The 22,270-nt window shown below is 34.6% G+C and overlaps 3 protein-coding genes across 3 annotated transcripts in view; 2 read left to right on the top strand and 1 right to left on the bottom strand.

The window, feature by feature from the left end:
• Positions 1–18,162, bottom strand: part of LOC149500821 (uncharacterized) — a 49,200-nt gene extending 31,038 nt beyond the window's left edge. Inside the window, exon 1 of the mRNA XM_089735569.1 lies at positions 18,023–18,162. The gene's annotated coding sequence lies outside the window, so the exon portion shown is untranslated. The remainder of the gene's footprint in view (positions 1–18,022) is intronic.
• Positions 597–13,898, top strand: cv (twisted gastrulation BMP signaling modulator crossveinless). Its single transcript, XM_028174433.2, has 5 exons — positions 597–1,150; positions 2,243–2,449; positions 6,639–6,774; positions 7,166–7,234; positions 11,647–13,898. The coding sequence occupies exons 1-5, from the start codon at positions 949–951 to the stop codon at positions 11,753–11,755; spliced, it is 723 nt and encodes a 240-aa protein (XP_028030234.2). The 5' UTR covers positions 597–948; the 3' UTR covers positions 11,756–13,898.
• A 321-nt stretch (positions 18,163–18,483) lies between the features above and the next one.
• Positions 18,484–22,270, top strand: part of Hnf4 (Hepatocyte nuclear factor 4) — an 84,494-nt gene continuing 80,707 nt past the window's right edge. The window contains exon 1 of the mRNA XM_089735573.1: positions 18,484–18,624. Coding sequence (XP_089591699.1) covers positions 18,528–18,624 — 97 coding nt within the window. The 5' untranslated portion in view covers positions 18,484–18,527. The remainder of the gene's footprint in view (positions 18,625–22,270) is intronic.

Here is a 22,270-nt window from a genome sequence, read left to right as displayed (position 1 = left end):
AATATGTTTAAAAAAAGTGTTATTTCATTATTGCGAATAATAAAAATTCATGTAATACGTTAATACAAACAATCAGCTAAAAAAAAAATTAACAAAATAAACAGTTGACTAATTAATTCGCTTACTTATAATAATTAAGTAATTTCGCTCCTTGCGTTCCCGCCAAAAAGTCCATTACTTAGTATTGTTTTCTGATAAGTATTTATTCATACATTGTAGAATGATACACGTGACAAATGCTGCCAGACTTATTTCCCTCCACAGTCTAAAGACAACTAAAATCTTCTTTCTCTTATGAATAAGATCTTTGAACAAATATCAGGATGACTTCCTAAAGGTTTGAACGATGTGGAAAATTGATCTTGCTAGGATTACTCTACTTAGTTCTAACTATGAAGGGTAGAACTAAGGAGTACCATCGCAGTATATTAAAAAGTGTCCGTTGAAAGGAAGCCAATTAAAGCTACGAAGAAGTAGCAATTGGAAATATTTTAAAAATAGCGTCATAAACTACTACACTTCGGCTAGATAATAATATGCTCCGTAAATAATAAGTGTATGCTCTATGATAACCCGCGAGCACTTCATTTCACTGCAAGGTTGACGTCATCTAGTGAATAATATTCAAAAATTGTTCTCTTCGTGCATTCGATTTGTTGTTTCAAGATTGTAATGTCAAAAATCTCATTCATTCATCGAACAGTCGTAGCGTAGAGTTGACGTTGCCCATCTTTTAAAATAAGAAAAAAGCCTTATTTTGTTTACTTGCTAATTTTAGAAGTTATTAAAACTTCACGAATATCTGTTTTAAGAAACGCAAAACATCACAAGTTGATAATCACCACATGGCTTAAAATTTAATAAACAAATGCGCAGGAGTTGACGTCTTTGAAGTTTGATCGTTGTTTATTTTTCAAGCATTCTTTGATAGTTTCACTAAATCTTGCCATGTGGAGAAGGTCTTATTTAATCGTCGCGCTGATTTGTGTGGTGCCAATAGCATACGCATGCAATGAAGCTATATGTGCAAGCGTAGTATCAAAATGCATGTTGACCCAATCATGCAAATGCGATTTGAAGGACTGCTCATGCTGCAAAGATTGCTTCAGTTGCCTCAGCACCTTATACAGCGAGTGCTGTAGTTGCGTCGGTAAGTTTAAAATAAAGTATTCTATAATCCAACCAACAATGCCCCATTCCCCATGGTTTTTTAAGTACAGAAATCTTAACAAAAGTACCACTAGCATTCTTATCAGAATGCGACTGGGTCACGTTTGCTCACCTGTCCAACTGTTCAAATTCAAAGTAAGAAATACAGCAATATGCGACTGTGGATCCGAGGAAGGTACTGTGGATCATATATTCTTCAACTGCATTCTTAACAATAATGGTGATTCCCTATATACTTTATTAAAAAACATAATCCCCTTCCCCATCAACATGAACTTCCTATTAACTTTCCCCAGTAAAAAGGTAGTCTACTCGCTTGCATCTTTCATAGACACTAATAATATAAAATTGTAGTTCCTACTAACTGTTAAATACAAAAATTGTAAAGCTAAATAGGTAACTCTATTTTCAGTTCATGCCTGTAAATGTTATGTAAATGTCCTAGCATAATTATGTTGATACCTCCACTACCCGACGTTGGCAAAATTGTACTTTAATCTAAGTAACAAAAGCCAGAAAGGAAGGAAAAAAAAAGTTTAAAATAACATTGTTATTAATATTCATAAGCTTTTCTCTTTTTCGTAGATGTTTAAAATATTTCTAAATCTATGTACATTTTTAATTGTTTTTCTTTATAATAATATGTTAAAAGCACAATTTTATTATTTCAATGTTGAATAAATTACGACTTAAAAATTGACGGGCTAATCTTTAAAAAAAAAATTGTTTTTATTTATTTTTATTGCTTAGATGGGTGGATGAGCTCACAGCCCACCTGATGTTAAGGGGTTACTGGAGCCCATAGACATCTACAACGTAGACGCGCTGCTTCACGGCAGAAATAAGCAGGGCGGTGGTACCTATCCGCATGGACTCACAAGTGGTCCTACCACCAGTAAGTGTTTTATATAAAACTCTGGACTTGTACAATTAAATACCTACACTCAATAAATTAGCCACACTATGAGGATTACATAGTTACTATCACAGCGATACAAAGTTTTTCAAATGAAACATGATAAAATGGTCATAATTCTTAGTAAACTGACAAAGATATCTTTATTGTCCCTAGATATGTGTCCCAAACCAAATGACACGCAGACAGAAATATCAAAAACTTCCTATGTTGAGGAGCTTGGTGATGGAGTACCAGGCCTCTTTGCTGCTCTAACAAGTGATCCAGATGCTCAACAACGCTGGCACTCTATCACATATCCAGTGGACATCGACCTATCAGCCTACAGACCTGTACCAGAGAAACAAGTTGTTTATCATTTACGTAAGTTAATAAAATGCACACAAAAAATGTTGCAAGAATAAAAGACGAGTCTTATTTTGTAAGGGTTGCACCATACCCTTACAAAATAACACTTATAAAACTCATTTTCTGTCCTAAATAAGAACACTGATATTGATAGTAATGCCCCACTTCAGCTTGTTGTGTATATAACAAGAGAAGAAGTTTCTCATTTGATCTATGAATAAAATCAGCATAAAGTAGTATTTCATTGTTTGTCTCCATATTTATCCATTGATAAATCCTTTTACCGTTGAAACTAATATTTCTATATTAACAGCGATCTCGTAAACTTAAATATGTCATAAACATAATTTGCTCACGACATGATATGATTAAACGCCATTATAAAAATATAGCTAGGGATATAGTTTTTTTCAGTTTATTTAATTGTTTCAATTTGTATTTCATTGTGTATTTCAGTTTTGTTTAATTGTTTCAATTTGATTTGCTTGCTCAATGCCGTTCAGGTTCATGATCATCTTCATTGCTGAAATTGTTAGTGTTAAAACTAGTAAAACCAGTCATATCCAAAATCATTAATTTATTTAAACTAGTATATTTTCCCCGAAGACACCACTATAATACCAAGTTTCAGGTATATTTGAATCAAACTTATGAAACAAATTAACTTAGCATTTCCTCACATGCATTTTATATTAGATTTGGAAAAGAGCATGAACCTCTTACATATTCAACTGAGTAATGAAATTGCCATCCGAATCAGTCAAAAAGTAATTAAACTTTAAAAGCACCTGTGAAGGCCTACTTCGGTACAAATAATAATTTTGAACTTGATTATGTTCAACTGTGTATTGACTGGTTTGGGATTTAAAAAACTGGTGAAACTGCAAGGCATATGTCGATGCCTCCAATGAACACTACGCTAACTCCAAATTCGTAGGTTTACAGGAGGAGCGTTTAAACTAAAAAAGTTGATAAAATCTTTATTATTGCAGATATATTTATGGTTTTTTCTTGTGTAACTAGCTGTTTTACTCTTGCTTCGAACCCCATCAACAATAATTTGTAATACTTTTAAAATAGTGAAGCGATTTGCGTGAAAAATGAAAATTTCAAAATGTTGAGTTAGAGTAGTCTTCATTGGAGGCATCGATCTGAAACAATGTTTATGTTTTTATTTACTGTTAGTAGAGAAATGAGCTTGTACACATCAACATAATTGCCCCTAACCACATTGAGACATGTGGTCAATTATTAAATTGTAATGTATAGATACATGTGCAACTCTACAAACTAGAAAGCATGACTTTTATGAGGCCATGAGGACTTATAATACGCCTTACAATTCAATATTACTATGTATTAGTTTATTTTAAATTTAAACCATTTCAATATCCGTGCAATAATATAAAAATCATCATCATCATCATCATCATCATCATTCTTTCCTATTACCCTCGGCTGGGGTGTAGGGCTCGATGTCAATTCTTTTTCGAAATGTTCGTTTATTTTGACACTAACTTAATGTTGGCGTTAGCTGAAAACATTCAATGAAATTCTTACGAAAAATGACCCCAACGATAATCGTGTACAAGAAAAAAAAAAGTACAAAATTTGGGTTGCCACCGGGAACGGTGAGTCACTGTTAAGGAATCTCATTGCTACCTGTTCAAGCTTTGATGACGTACAAATACGTAAGAGTTAGGTTGAACCTAGTTTGAAGTCGTCATGGCCTAAAGGATAAGACGTATGGTGCATAGCAATATATAGCGAGGCACCGGTGTTCGAAACCCGCTGGCAAGTACCAATTTCTCTAATGAAATACGTACTTAACAAATGTTCACGATTAACTTCCACGGTGAAGGAACAACATCGTGTAAATATATAAAAATGGATTGCTGTTCGTTAGTCTCGCTAAAACTGGAGAACGGCTAGACCGATTAAGCTAATTTTGGTCTTGAATTATTTGTGGAAGTCCAGAGAAGGTTTAAAAGGTAGATAAATATGAAAATGCTCGGAATTAAATAAAAATAACAATTTTGTTTTTCTTTTGATGTGTCGCTCGTCCGTCGGATTCCTTTTGTTGTTTTAAGTTTATTTTATACAAAAGTTTAGGTCTTTTATTTATCGATTGAGGCATTACGAAGTCTGCCGGGTCAGCTAGTCGTGTAATAAAAAGCAAATCGGTAAAATTATAATTTGCGTAATTACTGGTGGTACCACCACCCTGCTAATTTCTGCCGTGAAGCAGTAATGCGTTTCGGTTTGAAAGTTGGGGCAGTCGTAACTACACTGAGACTGACACCCACCTAAGCAATAAAAAATTTTTCTGGGTAGATCTTCTACAAGGTCGAATGACGTCTTGTCAGGTCGCGGGAATCGGCAGGATCGGTCGTTGTAGCGAGGTTTGGGTCTGGGTCCAGCCGTGGGTTAGTAGGACGTCTGTGGGCTGAAAGATAGATAGAAAATATTAACCTACGTAATAGATTAGAATATCCCGTGCTCGGTAAAGCAGACCCATTTCATTCATTCAGTCAACTGTAGTATATATACTGTTTTAATAATATTTGGTGTGATGCACGTTTTTTCGAGAAAGAATAAGCCATGAGTTTCTCGCCGATCCTGCTTAGTGTAGGGACTGTCTTACGATGCGCTTGCGTAAAAGGCCTAATCGAATAAAACAAACTTCTTCTCTTTACTTAACATTGATTTTTAAGAATAAAGAATCCATTGTCCGATTCTTATTTAATTTTTTTTACATTGAAAATCCTTTACCGTCTTCACCTAGATGCCTGGTCTGATTGTAACCTAAAAAAAAAATTGTTAGTTGTATATATTCGAAGAGACATCAAATGATACCATAAGTTAGCGTTAACGTTATCTCAGACAGTTCAATAGTTACAGGAACCAGTGACTAATGGCAAAACGTACTGTAATCGCAGAGGTAGACACTTAGACAGCACCATCCTGCTTATTTCTACCGCGTTGCAGTCATGCGTGTGCTTAGTGCGAGTTTGTTAACGTTCTCGATAGCGTAAAAGTTAACTCAAATTTGTATGGAGTTGGAACGTTTTCCTACGTTTGGGACGCTCTTCCAATTGCATACAAATTTGAGTTAACTTTTACTCTATGGAGAACGTTTAAAAACTCTCACTAAGCACACTGGTCTAACCGTGGGAACAACTTTTATACAATTCAATTGAGACTTCGAGCTCGTGTTATATATGTCTATAGTTTCTCCTAAACATTTAACAGTAGCTTTTTTTTTTTTGCCTAGGTGTGTGGACGAGCTCACAGCCCACCCCGTGTTAAGTGGTTACTGGAACCCATAGACATCTACAACGTAAATGCGCCACACACCTTGAGATAGAAGTTCTAAGGTCTCAGTATAGTTACAACGGCTGCCCCACCCTTCAAACCGAAACGCATTACTGCTTCACGGCAGAAAGTTGGGTGGATGTTATTAATCGTCGAAATTCGCTTACGTGTCCTTTTAGTACGAGCTCAAATTTATGTACTAAATTAACATACCAGAAAGGTTAAGAATGTAATTTGAGAAGTATTCGATTCATTCAAATTAGTATTGAATATTTTTTAATAGTAATTTTAAAGATTAACTCTAGTTGATAATATTATTTATTAATATATTCCTTTTAATACTGCATAAACTATTGTATGTATGTATGTATATCGTCTTCTCGCATTAAAACTGTATAATCTTAAAACTTATAATTTTAGTGAGCGTTTTAAAGGCTTAACATGTCATATTTTTAATATTCATCATTTGCAACATTTATTTTTTGTTTTTTACTAGTTACATTATCTGTTTTTAAAGTAAGATAAAATTATGTATTGATTTTGTTAATAGTAGTCAAAACACAGGTAAACTAAAAAAAAAAAAAAACTAAAACTAAGATGCGCTCTTTTAACATTCGCTATTTATGAGAAAAATACTAGTGATACCAAATGTTTTCGCACATTAACTCAATGTTGAATATTTTTGGAAATTGTACACTTTTAACGCGAAAAGGTGATATATGTTTGTGTATATATGTATATATGTGTGTATGTATTTGTAAATTAATATAAATTTCATTGCACCTACCACTATTTACTCTGCACTACCTTTGGTTGACTTGTAGATAATTATTAAGTCGGTCAATGTAAATTTTACACGAAGTGTAATAAATAAATAATATTGTAACAGAGAGCGTGGAACAAGATTCGGAGCCGGTGAACACAGACGTGGTGACTTTCAACTGTACCGTCGCGTACATGTCCCAGTGCATGTCGTGTGACAAATGCCGGGCCTCGTGTCGGTCCATGGGCGCCAACAGCATTAGGTAACCTAGAAAAAACTTCTGACTAAATAATAAAATGAATGGTCGCTTCGTGGTAGCCTTATGCGCTGCCACCTCTAATTTTACCACATTCTATGACCAGTTCCAGATCAACACTCTTAACATTCACTGCATAACGATTTATTTCAAACGAAATAGGTTTGTGTTCCTTCAATAATCGATATTCGAATAGACACACTGTCACGTCGACAATTTTTTTGCATTGCATCTTTTGTTTAGTTACTTATTTTTCAAAAAAAACTATTAAATTATATCGATAACACTAAAGTCGATCGATAGGTATCGAACAAAGTAATCGTTAAGTCGCAAAATAAGTGACATCGGAGAAAATTCGTTTGCCATAAATACAATGTTTATTCGCATGTCATTACAGGTGGTTCCATGACGGATGCTGCGAATGCGTCGGCGACAAGTGCTTATATTACGGCATCAACGAGAGTCGGTAAATATCCTAAAAGATTCTTCCCACTTCACAGGACTGAGCACATCTAGTATTATATTTTACAGAGTGTTGCCAGAGTTTTAGTAATGGCAACTTTATCATCCGTTTGTAGTTACTTTGCGTCTTTCTTACTATACTCCCTTATATATTATGTACTTAGTAATAATGTTTATGGAACAAGTACATAAACACGCGTATTTCTTTACTGCAATGATCTTTTATTATATACAGATTGTTACTGATTATCTCACAGTCCGTTTTTTTTTTTTCGTATCTATTCACTGGTAGCCTAAGAGGCTATTCCATCTATGCCCGGACGGGTAGGTGAGCTCACGGGCTCAACCTAACGACGTTGCTAACACTAACCCTAGTAAGAGCAGTGCCTCGCAGTATCTACCACTGGATCGGAATCGCAACCCACTAAGAAGATCCGGCGACAAACTCAGTGGGCTAAAACGGTGTTTAGTAGTTAATAGCCCATTTGAGTTAGCCTACAACCAGTAAAGTTACAAATATAAGATTGAACATGTGGCCCACCTTATCTAATACTAGCGACCCGCCCTCGCTTCGCTTCGGAAACATTAAAACACACATGAAACCAAACAATAAAAATTTAAAAAAAATTAAAAAAAGTAGCCTATGTTCATCAGGGACAATGTCGGCTTCTAATGGAAAAAGAATTTTTCAAATCGGTCCAGTAGTTTCGGAGCCTATTCGAAACAAACAAACAAACAAATCTTTCCTCTTTATAATATTAGTATAGATGAATTCGTATAATATATATAAAAATACAATACGAAAACACTGCTGCTGCTGCTGCTGCTGCTTGAGAAAAAGTTGTTATTTTTTGATTAAACAAAAAAAGTTCTATATTTTACATTTGAATGTAACAGACGTGTATACTTACGTACGTGCTACGTAACACGAATACTTAGTATCATATTTTCAGTAGTACTAGTGGTCCCGCAGTAGTCGAAATTCGACTATAATTAATTGGAATTGTAAGTTTGTACACTGTTATGATTGTATTTTATACTTCTATAATCACTAATTTCGCCAAGACTACCTACACTATAAAAAATATTAACAGAGACAAACAATATTTAATCTATTCTCAATTTGACAACAGACGTCAAGAACAAAGTTTGACAATAAATAGTATGCGTGTGTGCGTCAAATACATGGTATGTAGTGTGTGTAATGTTTTCTTTATTGATGTAATGTATCTTTTATGCATTATTAAAAAAAATATTAGCATTGTGCGCCTCTTCTCTATATTCTCTATAAGTGTGGAAAATTTCATACTCCTCCGTCCGCGCAATTTTCGTAAAAAGTGATACAAAGTTTTTGCTTCACGTATTAATATATAGATTCTCTGCGTTTTTAACGAGTTCCTGACATGACTTATACTAATATTACGTATGAATATCTCATTTTTTACTCTCAATAAATTGAACAATTCGAATGCGAGTTTTGTTAATTTTCATATCACAATGAGACTAGAAAACGGAGGATAACTAAAATAATAATATTTTCACGACTCTTTATTTAATCTAAATAAATAAACTAATTAGTGAATTTATAACATAATTCTAATGAAGAAATGCGAGCTTTTTTCATGTTTGTATCTCCAACAAAACTTCCTCGCATATTAAATAAGCCCATTACGGCCACCTGCGGCACAAGGCCGACCTAACGTTCTCGCATCTGCACACGGGATCGGATTACGCTCAGGTGTGTTGCGAATTAATATTATTTTAAACACATTTATTGCATATTCATTTATTATGACATCATTTTGTTTATCGGTATTACTTGAATCCTACAAGGAAATGTTATAATTAATATGAAATTACACATGTCGCCTCGTAATCTATGAAAGGGAATACCGGTATTGTAATTGTAAAATTATTTTAAATACATTTTACGGAACTCTTAGGTTTTTATTTGAAAGTTAACAAAACACTAGTATGTCAGAGACGAAGACAGTCCAATGATTCCAAAGTACATAAAGATTTTTATTTTGTTTGCACTTTATATTGAATATACTGTATTTATAGAATATATACTTAGTAAATTCAACCAATCAATTAAATACACAGTATAATAAACAACTCGCGCTTATATTGTCGTGGCCTAAAGGATAAGGCGTTCGGTGCATTCATATCGAGTGATGCGACTGTACCGATGTTCGAATCCCGCAGGCAGATATCAATTATTTTTGTAATGCAATACGTACTTAACCGATGCTCTCGCGATGCGACGCCATGTGGCACGATGTTTCGCAGAGTGAGAGCAAACATTTATGTTGGAGTGAGTAACAGATTTTATGAGGTCGGTCCATCGTGTTGGAGATCGTCCGCGAGATCTTTTGCCCTCGACTTTCCCTTGCACCACCAACCGCTCAATCGGTATCGCAGGATCCGACTGATGCATGACCACGACCACTCTGTCAAGAGTGTACGAATAGGAAGAAGAACGTACTTAACTCATTTAGACGGATTATTTGCAAATTTTATTATTTCATCAATGGTTATGTCATTGTGATCGGAATTGTTCATTAAAATTTTTATCTTAACTAGTGGTCCCGCAGTAGTCGAAATTCGACTATAATTAATTGGAATTATAAGTTTGTACACTATTATGGTTCTATTTCCAAAAACTATTATACTTCTATAATCACAAATTTCGCCAATACTACACTATAGAAAATATTAATAAAGACAAACAATATTTAATCTATTCTCAATTTGACCACAGAAGTCAAGAACAAAAGTTTGTTAATAAATAAATAGTATGCATGCGTGTGTGCGTCAAATACATGGTAGTGTGTGTAATGTCTTTTTTATTGATTTAATGTATTTTTTAGGCATAATTTAAAAAAATATTAACATATTGCACTCCTTCTCTATATTCTCTATAAGTGTGGGAAATCTCATACTCCTCCGTCCGCGCAATTTTCGTAAAAAGGGATACAAAGCTTTTCCTTTACGTATTTATTATTTTATACAAAAGTTCGTATATTAGATTACGTCTTAAATTATTAAAAGACTCGTTTTCAAAACTGAACTCGAATCGATTTATTTGATCCGATTTTTTATGTAACGTTCTATGGGTGTCATTACAGACGACGGTATAACCAATGTGATGGTGACCGTCAGATTGGTTCTTCGGTTGGACAGTGATCACCGTTGTCCATGGACACTAACAATGCCATACCGATACAATGGAATAGCGGGGACCGGTGGTGCGACAGTAAAAAGGATTACCTCGGACAGTCCTTAGAACAAGTCCCCGTGAAACATACCGTACAGAGAGAACCGAAGTTCCTATCTGTCTGAGGTCTGGGTCTACCATAGGGTCCACATGGTTGATGAAAACGGGATTATAGATAATTCGAACGCCCTTCGCCCCTATATTATATCAAAGAGCTGGTATTTGGGAGCCGAGGAATAGTGCTTTATCAATCAAAGCTTATGTCCAAGCGTCACAATCATATAGCTGTGCTCTGTTGAGAATTCCCAACATTTTAGAAGTCAACTTCGCTTTACCATACCTATGACAGTACCAAACTCCTAATGATAAGGGATTATATGCATACACACTTTTTTTATTGCATATGTGGACGAGCTCACAGCCAATCTGGTGTTAAGTGGCTACCAAAGCCCATAGACATTAACAATGTAAATGCCACGCACCTTAAGACATGGTTTTTATTATATTATTATACTAGAGGTCCAGCAGTAGTCGAAATTCGACTATAATTAATTGGAATTATAAGTTTGTACACTATTATGATTGTATTTTCAACGCCAAGACTACACTATAGAAAAATATGAATAAAGACAAACAATATTTAATCTATTCTCAATTTGACCACAGACGTCAAGAACAAAAGTTTGACAATAAATAAATAGTATGCATACGTGTGTGTGTCAAATACATGGTAGTGTGTGTAATGTTTTCTTTATTGATTTAATGTATCTTTTATGCATTATTAAAAACTAGCGACCCGCCCTCGCTTCGCTTAGGAAACATTAAGACACATATGAAACCAAAAAAAAAAAAAATTTTTTTAAAAAAAGTAGCCTATGTTCATCAGGGACAATGTCGGCTTCTAATGGAAAAAGAATTTTTCAAATCGGTCCAGTAGTTTCGGAGCCTATTCGAAACAAACAAACAAAGAAATCTTTCCTCTTTATAATATTAGTATAGAAAATATTAGCATTGTGCACTTCTTCTCTATAGTCTCTATTAGTGTGGAAAATTTCATAATTCTCCGTCCGTGCAATTTTCGTAAAAAGGAATACAAAGTTTTTGCTTCACGTATTAAAATATAGATATATTGTGAAGTAAAATTAACGAGCTTAATAAACAAACCAATTAAAATGTGTTTTGTGTTACCTTTCTAGGTGTCTTGCCTGCCCGGGTGGGAAAGAAACTTCGATTAATGCTGTCGATGAAGAACTCACGTATGACGACTTGGACTACGGAGAAGACGTTGACGCGCAATCTATTTAAAACAAATATTCGGTTTTCACAACTTTAAATACATACACTCGTATATTATTATGTACATTGGACTTTTGGCGGGAACGCGAGGAGCGAAATTGTGTGTAAATTGTTTTCTTTTTTAAATTAGTGTTTCTTCACGTTTCAATGTGTAATAACGGTGGTTTATTAACTGTTTAGCATCTGTGAAAGTGCACAAATGTGGGAAAATTAAACAAAGCCATTTAGATGTAGCTCCTCGGGTTCTTCCAAAAAGTCAACTGAAAATGTCTCTAAATATAATCACCGTTTTACTAAGACTTGATTTCAAATTAATGAACTTCATCTCGTTGCCCTTGTTATAATAAAATATAAGAAGAAATTATTAGGCTTGGCTTAAAGGTCCCGTTACCAGGCCATAAGAATGTCCAAAAAAAATTATATCTATAAATATGAGAATACATATTCAGAAATATTTGTACTGTCCGATCGATTGTTGAAGTATTGCCATAAGTGAAGTCACATTTTTTTTGCTGCTGAACCTTAAATAAATCTTAAATGGTAATGAGAGTATTCGAAAATACCAGAGGTATGTTAAAAATTGAAGACTACTCATTCTGATGAAATATTTAGCATTTTAAGCTTAGTGTGCAAAGCTATAAGGGTTATAATTCTGTGGACAGAAAAAAAAACTAGCTGACAAATTGATTCTTGATTAGCGAAAATAGGGTAAATAGTATAAGTAAGATATTCTTAAAAATGTATTTAATTTACTTGCAATACCTACAGCTTACTAATGCTCAGAAGCTATGTGAATTGTTTTTTTAAAACATGTTTTTAACACAGTTTTCATCAAAATCTTTCAATTTTTTACTTGAAATAAAATTTTAATTTTTCGTACAATAATTGCTAAATGTATTTAGTGCCATGATATTGCTTCAGTTTAGCCTAAATCAAAATTATAGATATTTAATTTGATTTCAAATGTTTACATTTGACGAAGCTGTTCTTTTGGTCGTAATAAATACACGCTAAATCTTTGATGCAAAAGGTGAATCTCACTTACGACATTTTCAAAATAAGCTTGCTTATACAAAAGTTCCGAACAACAAAATCCAGACCGTTGATCTACTGAGCAATATCATTTACTCGGTAGATGATCTTTTGTCATTAACCATCCCCAAAACAGGGAAAAATACTTGAAATAAGATTATTTCATTTGTAACATCTTGAAACACCAGAATAATTATATTGAGTTTATTCTTAATTTTCTTATTGTCTGCAGGGCCGTTTTATTTTTACCTAATAAATAAGAGACTTCATTTGCGGAAAATGAGGTTTTTTCTGTTTTTAATACACATTTAGCTTGACCTGTGTCGTATGTAGCAAGCGGAGTCTTTCAACGTAGTGAATTACACCAGTACTCAAGACGTTTGATTAACTTATAATTTTACGTACGTATCAAGGACCGACGACAATACGATAATTTTATTACTTTGGCCTAATACGCTGAGTAGAAGTACTAGATTTAAAAAAATCTACTGAATTTATACTTCGGCTTGCTATCGGAGCGTGTTATTTTAGTTTCTACACTATTTGTATTTCTTTACGTACTGTATTCATAAGACGATAAAATACATTTTACTTTAGCAATATTTATGTAATGATTTAATTAATCTAAGTCTTCATATCTAATGATTTAGTTTGTAACCTTTATTGTTTATAGAACAAAAGAAAGGATCATTGTATTCGCCTAATTTCCGTCCTTTATGAATGAATCTCTATATTTTTAATATTATATACACGTCTATAGGTGTAAGTGCTTTCAAAATGTATACAATTTCTTGTAATGAAATCTCAAAGTGCCAAAAGTGTTGCTTGTACAAAATTTTGCCATTTATAATGTTGCCAGTGTACTGCCAATTAAATATCTCAGTGCAGCAATATTTATTAAAAGTCTTTTTGCTTTATTTTGTATTTTTATGTCTTTACGATTTTGATAAAGTAATTTTGTTATAAATACTCATGTTGAAACTTGACTTGGTCACAAATTTTCATAGAGTAAAAATATTGAACAAGAAATGCTAGTTTTGTACTTCTGATTTACAAAAGTGCTTTTTCAAGTCACAAAGTTGTATGCAATTTTTTTTAAATAAATAAATGAATATTTTAATTAATTATTTTATTTCTGAGTGTGGGTTGTGAATATGCTGCGAAGTTTTCTACTATGAATAACACGCGAAATTGAAAGTTTATTCAAAATTTATCCTTTTACTTTAATTTTTTTTTTAAAAGATTTTATGACCTGGTACCTGAGACCTTTAAGTCATGTCTTATTTTAATGTATATTCTTAATTTTATGAAAAATGATAATATGGAGTGAAATGAAATGAAGATGATTAATTTGAGACATTAATCAACTGGGATGAAATTAAATGAGATGATATGAGATGAAATCTAATCTCAGTAAAATGGTGGTCATTTACTAAGATTTTTTCAGTGGACTTTTTGGAGGATCCCGAGAAGTTACGTCCAGCGCCTTTGTTTCATTTTCCCACATTTGTGCACTTTCACAGATATTAAACGGTTAATAAACCACCATTATTACACATTTAAACCCGCAGAAACACTAAATAGACAAAATAAAACAAATCACACAACTTCACTCCACGCGTTCCCGCCAAAAAGTCCTTTTACTTTAAATGGTAGGTATAATATAGGTTACACTAGGATGCCCACTTCGGCGTCTCGCTACGTATATTCTGTTAAAATAGTTTGGCAACATTAATTTGCACAAAGGTATACCTTGCTCTTTCATTCAACAAAATCGTCTTGGCCTAAAGGATAAAACGGTGCATTCGTATCTAAGGAATCCCGCAGGCGGGTACCAATTTTTCTAATGAAATACGTACTGAACAAATGTTCACGATTGACTTCCACGGTGAAGGAGTAACGTCGTCTAATAAAAATCAAACCCGCAAAATTAAAATTTGCGTAATCACTGATGGTAGGACCTCTTGTGAGTCCGCACGGGTAGGTACACCACCTTGCCTATTTCCGCCGTGAAGCAGTAATGCGTTTCGGTTCGAAGGGTGGGGTAGCCGTTGTAACTATACTGAGACCTTAGAACTTAAATCTCAAGGTGGGTAGCGCATTTACGTTGTAGATGTCTATGGGCTCCAGTAACCACTTAATACCAGGTGGGCTCTGAGCTCGTCCACCCATCTAAGCAATAAAAAAATAATTAAAAAACATGTTTGAGGAAGGTCTTAAACAGGCGTTGCCTACAGGTCGTTAAAGCCGATCACTCGGAAAATCTATCAAGGTCTGGGATAGCTTATGACTAAACTCACGAAACTATAGAAAGATAGCAACATTCCGTAACACAAATGTCAAAACTGATAGCATCACTTACCGGCATGCCTATAGGTACCTGAAGAACTAAGTATAGCCGAAGGTAGAGAAAGGCGGAGAGGAGTTGTGCAACGGGTGATGAGAGAACAGTACTAGAGTCGACTTACAGAAAAGAAGATGCAGATTCAGAACTATATTTTGGGTTTCCTTAACGAACTTCAAAAAATATATTCAGGTTTTCTCTGCATAATAAAACCGTTTGCGTTGATCTCGTTTTATTCTCTAGGAATCTCATCTGGTTCTCTAAAACCCTTCATAAAAAAAAACAACATTTATCCGATTCGCTTGAAGTCACTGGTCAGAGCATCTTACATATGATATTTTTTTTTATAAATCAGAAAATTCTGGTGTGTAACCCCGGATACTACGCCTTCATCTGTTGTAGAAACTAGTGGTAGGTACCACCTAATGACGTCACTGGAAAAACACTTCTTTCTACTCCAAGAAAATTATCCTATTTTTATTCGACCTTGAATGACATTCTGTGAGGTTGTGACCTTTTCACATGTGACCTGTTCATGAATTTATGAGTTTGGACTGTTTAACATCAAATAATGATAATTTACCGTTTATCTACCACAATAAACGTGAATTCAATTCAAAACTCAAAGACGAAATAAATTCAGACAGGATTTATTCAAGATATAAGAAAATTAAATATCATTATTAACTCAGTTGATGACAATGGACGTATGGTATGTTTAATGTGTTATGGCATTTTAAATTTCCACTGTAATTATTCACTTGAAACATTGGACAAACTGATCAAAGAAAACTTAGTTACCTATAGCCGAAACCCCGTGGCTCACAAAAAAAATCCATCTTTTTTATTCGATTAAATCGATTAAAACGAATTTTAAAATTCATGAAATTTTCGATCTCGTTAATATTTATAAGTGATTTCAATTTACTTTTAAATGTACTTACGTGAACCCCACAACGGAAATTGATCACCATATTACATATAGTCTATGATACAACGTGTGTTTGACATTCTCGAGTCTCATTCTCTTTGACGTTTGTAGTCGTCGTGGCCTAAGGGAGAAGACGTCCGGTGCATTCGTATTGAGCGATGCACCGGTGTTCGAATCTCAAGCGGGTACCAATTTTTTTAATGAATTACGTACTCAACAAATGTTCACGATTGACTTTCACGGTGAAGGAATGACATCGTGTAATAAAAATGAAACCCGCAAAATTATAATTTACGTAATTACTGGTAGTAGGACCTCTTGTGAGTCCGCAGGGGTAGGTACCACCGCCCTGCCTATTGCTGCCGTGAAGCAGTAATGCGTTTCAGTTTGAAAGGTGGGGCAGCCGTTGTAACTATACAACTTAGAACTTATATCTCAAGGTGGGTGGCGCATTTACATTGTAGATGTCTATGGGCTCCAGTAACCACTTAACACCAGGTGGGCTGTGAGCTCGTCCATCCAACTAAGCAATAAAAAAAAGCTATACATATGCTTTAAAAAATCTAGAAGTTTGATTCAGACACCGAAAATCGGCTTCACACAAAGCTTAGTTTACTGCCCAAACTTAGTTTGCCGCAAGGCCAGATCTTGCGGCTGTCGCATCGTATAATAATATCGTTGACAATGCTAATCATGAATAGATGAGGCAAAAGATTTGGTGGATCTAAGCATGTAAGTATTATGAATTGGCATTTTAAAATTTTAATCAATTAATCTTAAATAATACTTAAAAACCGTCGTCTTAAATATCGATTTTATTTCTTTGAAATTTAGTCCACAATATTTGCTTCGAAATAATCTTTTGAGGACGTACGCGCAATTTTTAATACAACTTACGAGATTAGCAACTGTTATCTGTAATTCTTATAAAATGTAGTACATATCAATCTATCTACTAAAAGTATTATTTTATAGTCGTTATCTGACGACATAATTTAGTGGCAATCATCATTTTATAATTTCGAATTATGTAACCCTACACCTGTAACATTTTAATATGACAACAATGTTTCTCAACGAAATATTTACTATTCTTAAAACTAATCATATATCAATACTTCCTGGTACCTATTTCTACCATAGCGGCTAGATAGGTAACGACTAAAACCAGTAATACTCAAAATAAACAAAACAACAAAAAAATGTATAATAACTGTAGATTAATTGAAGTAAGAAGTAAGAAAAAGTCATGAAGTCAAAATATGTGTAAAAGCAATAAGATGATACGCGCATTTTCAATGCCAAAGCTTAAAATGTACCATTTGACCCGTTAAGGTATGTTTAGTGTTAAATGTTTGGACAGTTCAAATATGTTTCTGAAATTGGTATCAGTCCCAATTCCTTTCCATAAAACCTTAATAGAGTTCTTATAATAATAATCTAAATAGCCGTTCTCAAGTTACGCGCTTACCAACTATTTATTAATTACCTACTACCTAATTTATATATAGAGAATTTATTGTTGAACATAAATTATTTAAACTACTTTAAAATTAAAACTAAAAATGTGTCAAAAGCAAATGGGCGAAAGATGGAAGATATCGTAAAGAAAATAAAATAATTAAACGACAATGGACTGGAATTGTAAAGGAAGACAAAAAAGTGAAATTTACCAAAAATATTAAAGATTGGAAATCATGAAAGGTTAGAGAGAAGAGAAAAAATATTATAGAAGCACACTTGTTTTAAAGTCCTGTATAATGTAGGTATATAGACTTAAGTACATATGGCGTGATGCGATTTTACAGAAGTTCAATAAAAATGCCGCGCCGCATGATCATGTATGTATAAACTGAAAAACTGATTTATTACATCAAAACAAAATTCGTCCCAACCTATTTTATGTTTGATATCAGCAATAGAGGATTTGAAAATAATAATAATTAACATTGAAATATCCAATTCAAACCTTTTATTATTGAGATGCAACAATCAGTTGCCCCGGTGCAGTTCACGTAACGATCAATCGCAGTTCCACTGCATTTATTTTAATTCCCATATTATTTATAGTGGATCAGCTGATGGCGGGCGCGCGGTGCGAGTTGTGCCGCGGCCTGCGCGCAGTCAACTCGCCCCACACGAGCCCGCTATCTACGAATACATTATCGTTTTAAATTATACACGTGAAACACCAATAAACCGGCTCTCGCTTGTTTATACAGTTTACGCGAACAACACATAATTACGAGACCTCTAAGCGAACTGACTTCAAAGTCATTCACCATAATATCGCGGCTTAAAATAACCAGTCCCTATTTTTGAACTTTTCAGTGGTACTGTGATGCAATTATTTTTATGCAAGTGAACTAGAGCCTGTGTCTTAGTGGAAAATTAACGGAATACCGAAGTATGCCTCTGTTCTAAGAGCACGGAAAGTATTTTGAACTTTATCAGTTTGAAGTTAAAGTGTAAAAATGAGGAGCGACGTGTTGGCACCCAGCGAATTGGAGGGGACGGACTACCTTCTCTCTTCCACGATGAGACTCGAGGACAGCTTTCTGCAAATACTGGGTGAGTTCAAGAATTTCGCTTCAACGAAATCGTTTCATATGTGATTGTACTAAGAAACACAAACTTATCTCTGACTCAAGTACTACATGCTAATTGATTGTTCCATAGAATAACAGATATATGTAATATGTAATTTTTTTTCCGCATACTGCATATGCGGAAAAAAATTTATTATCAATAATTATCAATCAATCAATGATATCAATTAATATATTTAATTTGTATAACCAATTTTTTTTGTTTCAATTAAAATTCTCAAAAAAACACGATTACGTTTTTTCCCTAAATTATGAACACGGATATCTCACACTCCTTACCTTCAAAAATTGCCCACCTGAAGCTTGTCCCCATTATGCCATAAACTAATCACTATTCTGAACACTAGATTAGATTCAAAAGACTTGCCTACATTTTATTCCGGTCGAATGATCTGAAAAACAACTCAAGCTACGGACTAGTTAAGTATTAGCTAGGTGCTTATTAAAGAAAAAAGTGCCACGTCATTCCCTTGGCCTGATGGTACTTCAATGTCTCAAACCTGACAGGGACTTGGAGAATGAGGAGTTTTTAGATCGGTTCAGTTCTTATACTTACACCAACCGTACCTATATAAACGCTAGTCAATCAGTCACTAACCTCATTCCCGATCCTGCGGACAGAATGGAAAGCTGTCGACGTCGCCCAAAACACGTCATCTCGGATCCTCCCGATCCACTAACGGTGCTTCTAGGTACTTCAAGCACCGGTCACCGTTTTCGTCGAACCCGTCGCTTGCGACGAAGGGCTCGACGAGTAAATTAACTCTCAGACACAGCCCAGTGAGTTTCTCGCCGGATCTTCTCAGTGGGTCGCGTTTCCGATCCGGTGGTAGATTCTGCGAAGCACGGCTCTTGCTAGGGTTCGTGTTAGCAACGTCATCAGGTTTGAGCCCCGTGAGCTCACCTACAAAAGTTAGGGTTACGCTGATATAGCCTCTCAAGGCTCTCAGCTTAGGTAGGAAAAAAAAAAAAAAACAAAATCACTAACCTTCAGTCACTAATTTGTATGATCCACGCCAATTATTTTTGATTAATATAATATAATGTTTTTCTCTCATCGCAAAAATAAACCGTTTTTCACATCAATCTATGTATTTTCTTAGACACAATATCATTCAAGGTTTCCACACTGTAATTGAGTACTAAACGATTCTTGTAATGTACAATACAAACTACTTTATTAGAACAACGTATTTGATCAATCAGTAATTAGCCTTTGGCACTGCAGCTGGTATTTAGATGAAATGGGTATCAAATAATTTTACGGCACTCATGGCAAAACGATCTTGCTTCTGTCTCATAAATACGGGATCGTTATTCGAGATTGTACATGTATGTATGTATACATGTGCAATGTATAATTTTTTGAGGTTATTTGACGTTTATCGATTGATTATGAAGAAAAAAACCGTATAGCTGACTTTTGCTTAACCATAATGTAGTGAAACGTAATTAAACATAATATATGCATTGAATTAATATAATTTTTTTTGCGTCGGTGTCAATCGCTGAAATTGTTTTTAAGCATGTAGGTACCAATTTATACTTCATTTTTTATAACTGACATGGACACAGTAATAAAGGTGGGGAGATAGATAGCTTTACTAGCTAAAGATCATTTTTGTCTTGTACCGTCCGACTCCGGAATGATTTTTTTATTGCTCTAATAGGCAGACGAGCGTACGGCCCACCGTCGCCCATGGACTTCAGCAATGCCAGGGGCAGAGCCAAGCCGCTGCTACCGTTAAGTACCCTCCATAAGCCTCGTTTGAAGAAGGACATGCTATATGATATGAATTTCTCTCCAACTGCTTTCCTAATAATATGTCCTTCTTCGAACGAAGTTTGAGCAGAGTTCTGAAGAGCACAGGGCCTCGGTGTGTTCCTGGCGTTGCTAATCTTCAAAAGCAACAGTGACCTCTCTGCTTTAAAAATTATTAGCTAGTGATGAACAATACTTCGATTAAATTTAAATTACCGTTCTTTCATAATAAATATTATTTTTTCGACAAACAACTGCGGAAACTTATTTGTACTCCTAATAATAAAAGTAATTAAAAGTTAATAAAACACAGATATAAAACGTTACATGAAAATCAGATCAAATCGATTGAGTTTTGTCTCATCTAATATAGATACATTTGGAATTACGAAATTTTATGAATAAACATTTCCTATCATAATGACGTATGATAGGACCTTATACTATTTTAAATCTGCACGCGAAACGATACTATCAATCGTTGGCATATTTTCATTTCATACAGCGACCGGAAAATTAATTACCGTTTAGATTTTAGAATTATTTTTCGTTTTTCGTTTTGTTGTTTTGTTGTTTTGTTGTTTGAATTTTGTAATCAATGTTATTTATTCTCCATTGTTTAGTGCTACGAATATGAAATATGAAACAATGGTAGAGAATATTAAAAAAAAATTCAATGTCATTACTAACCAGCTAAATTAACATTTAACGGTTTATAAATCTGTTCGTTCATGGAAGAAACGGATGTGGGACCCGGGCTTCTCATATTTTATTTTATTATATTTTATTCCCTTACATATTTTCCTAACTTTTTATTTTACTTTGCTTTGTGGCCGTACGTGCCTACGGTACATTAACGTGTGCAGTAACATCTAAAGTAGCTACCAGAAATTCACACAAATCCACAAACTAAGACATGAGGTCGAAGACTGAATTGTACTGTAAAGTGGCTTTACCATCCTTCAAACCAAAAAGGATTAGGCGAAAGAAAGTGGCATGACTATGGTAGGTAACACCCGTGTGGGATTACAACACTCTTTAGCATCATAAATACAGATTTACAATCGCTGTAAATTGCCATATCCTTAGAGTTACGCTGCACACCCTCTGTTGAATCCTTCACACCTACGCAACCCAGGAGAAGCGATAGGGTGGTGGTGGAGGTTCTAAGTCACACAACCAAATATCTAAAGTACCGGTGGTTAGGTATGTTGCAAGTTTTCTGCCTGTTTCTCTCGGGAGGTAATTAAGTATTTCAATTTGTCTTACCTTTCAATGTCAATATTATATACAGGACACCAGGAATTACATAACACCAGACAACACAGTGCTGCAGATTTGGATTGAAATAACAATTGTGCATTTAATACGCGGTTAAAGTGAAACCTTAAGAACTATCTCATTCACCCATTATCTCGCAGTCTATATCCTATAAAATATGCATGTACCTGTTTCAATACCCAGCGACGTTAGATATTTTTTATTTATTTTTATTGCTTAGATGGGTGGACGAGCTCACAGCCCACCTGGTGTTAAGTGCTTACTGGAGCCCATAGACATCTACAACGTAAATGCGCCACCCACCTTGAGATATAAGTTCGAAGGTCTCAAGTATAGTTACAACGGCTGCCTCACCCTTCAAACCGAAACGCATTACTGCTTCACGGTAGAAATAAGCAGGGTGGTGGTACCTACCCGCGCGGACTCTCAAGAGGTCCTACCACCAGTAAGAAAGTCTTCGCTTCCAAAGCTATAGCTTTTTTTAGCTATTGCATAGGAACTACTTTCATTGATAGCTGCGTGTCAATCTTAGGTACATTTCACGTCATATACCACATATGTACAA

The sequence above is a fragment of the Bombyx mandarina genome, chromosome 19 (genome assembly GCF_030267445.1).
Source record: "Bombyx mandarina strain Sakado chromosome 19, ASM3026744v2".
In the NCBI taxonomy this organism is placed as follows: Eukaryota; Metazoa; Arthropoda; class Insecta; order Lepidoptera; family Bombycidae; genus Bombyx; species Bombyx mandarina.
The sequence above is the reverse complement of the archived record's forward strand: the minus strand, read 5'-3'. Positions and strand labels throughout refer to the sequence as shown.

What these genes read in the sequence shown, in the direction of transcription:
- cv (XM_028174433.2), top strand. Translation starts at nt 949, where the DNA reads ATGTGGAGAAGGTCTTATTTAATCGTCGCGCTGATTTGTGTGGTGCCA. An exon ending in ACAAGTTGTTTATCATTTAC is followed by an intron (nt 2,450 to 6,638) that starts GTAAGTTAATAA and finishes ATATTGTAACAG; the next exon opens with AGAGCGTGGAACAAGATTCG. An exon ending in ATGGGCGCCAACAGCATTAG is followed by an intron (nt 6,775 to 7,165) that starts GTAACCTAGAAA and finishes ATGTCATTACAG; the next exon opens with GTGGTTCCATGACGGATGCT.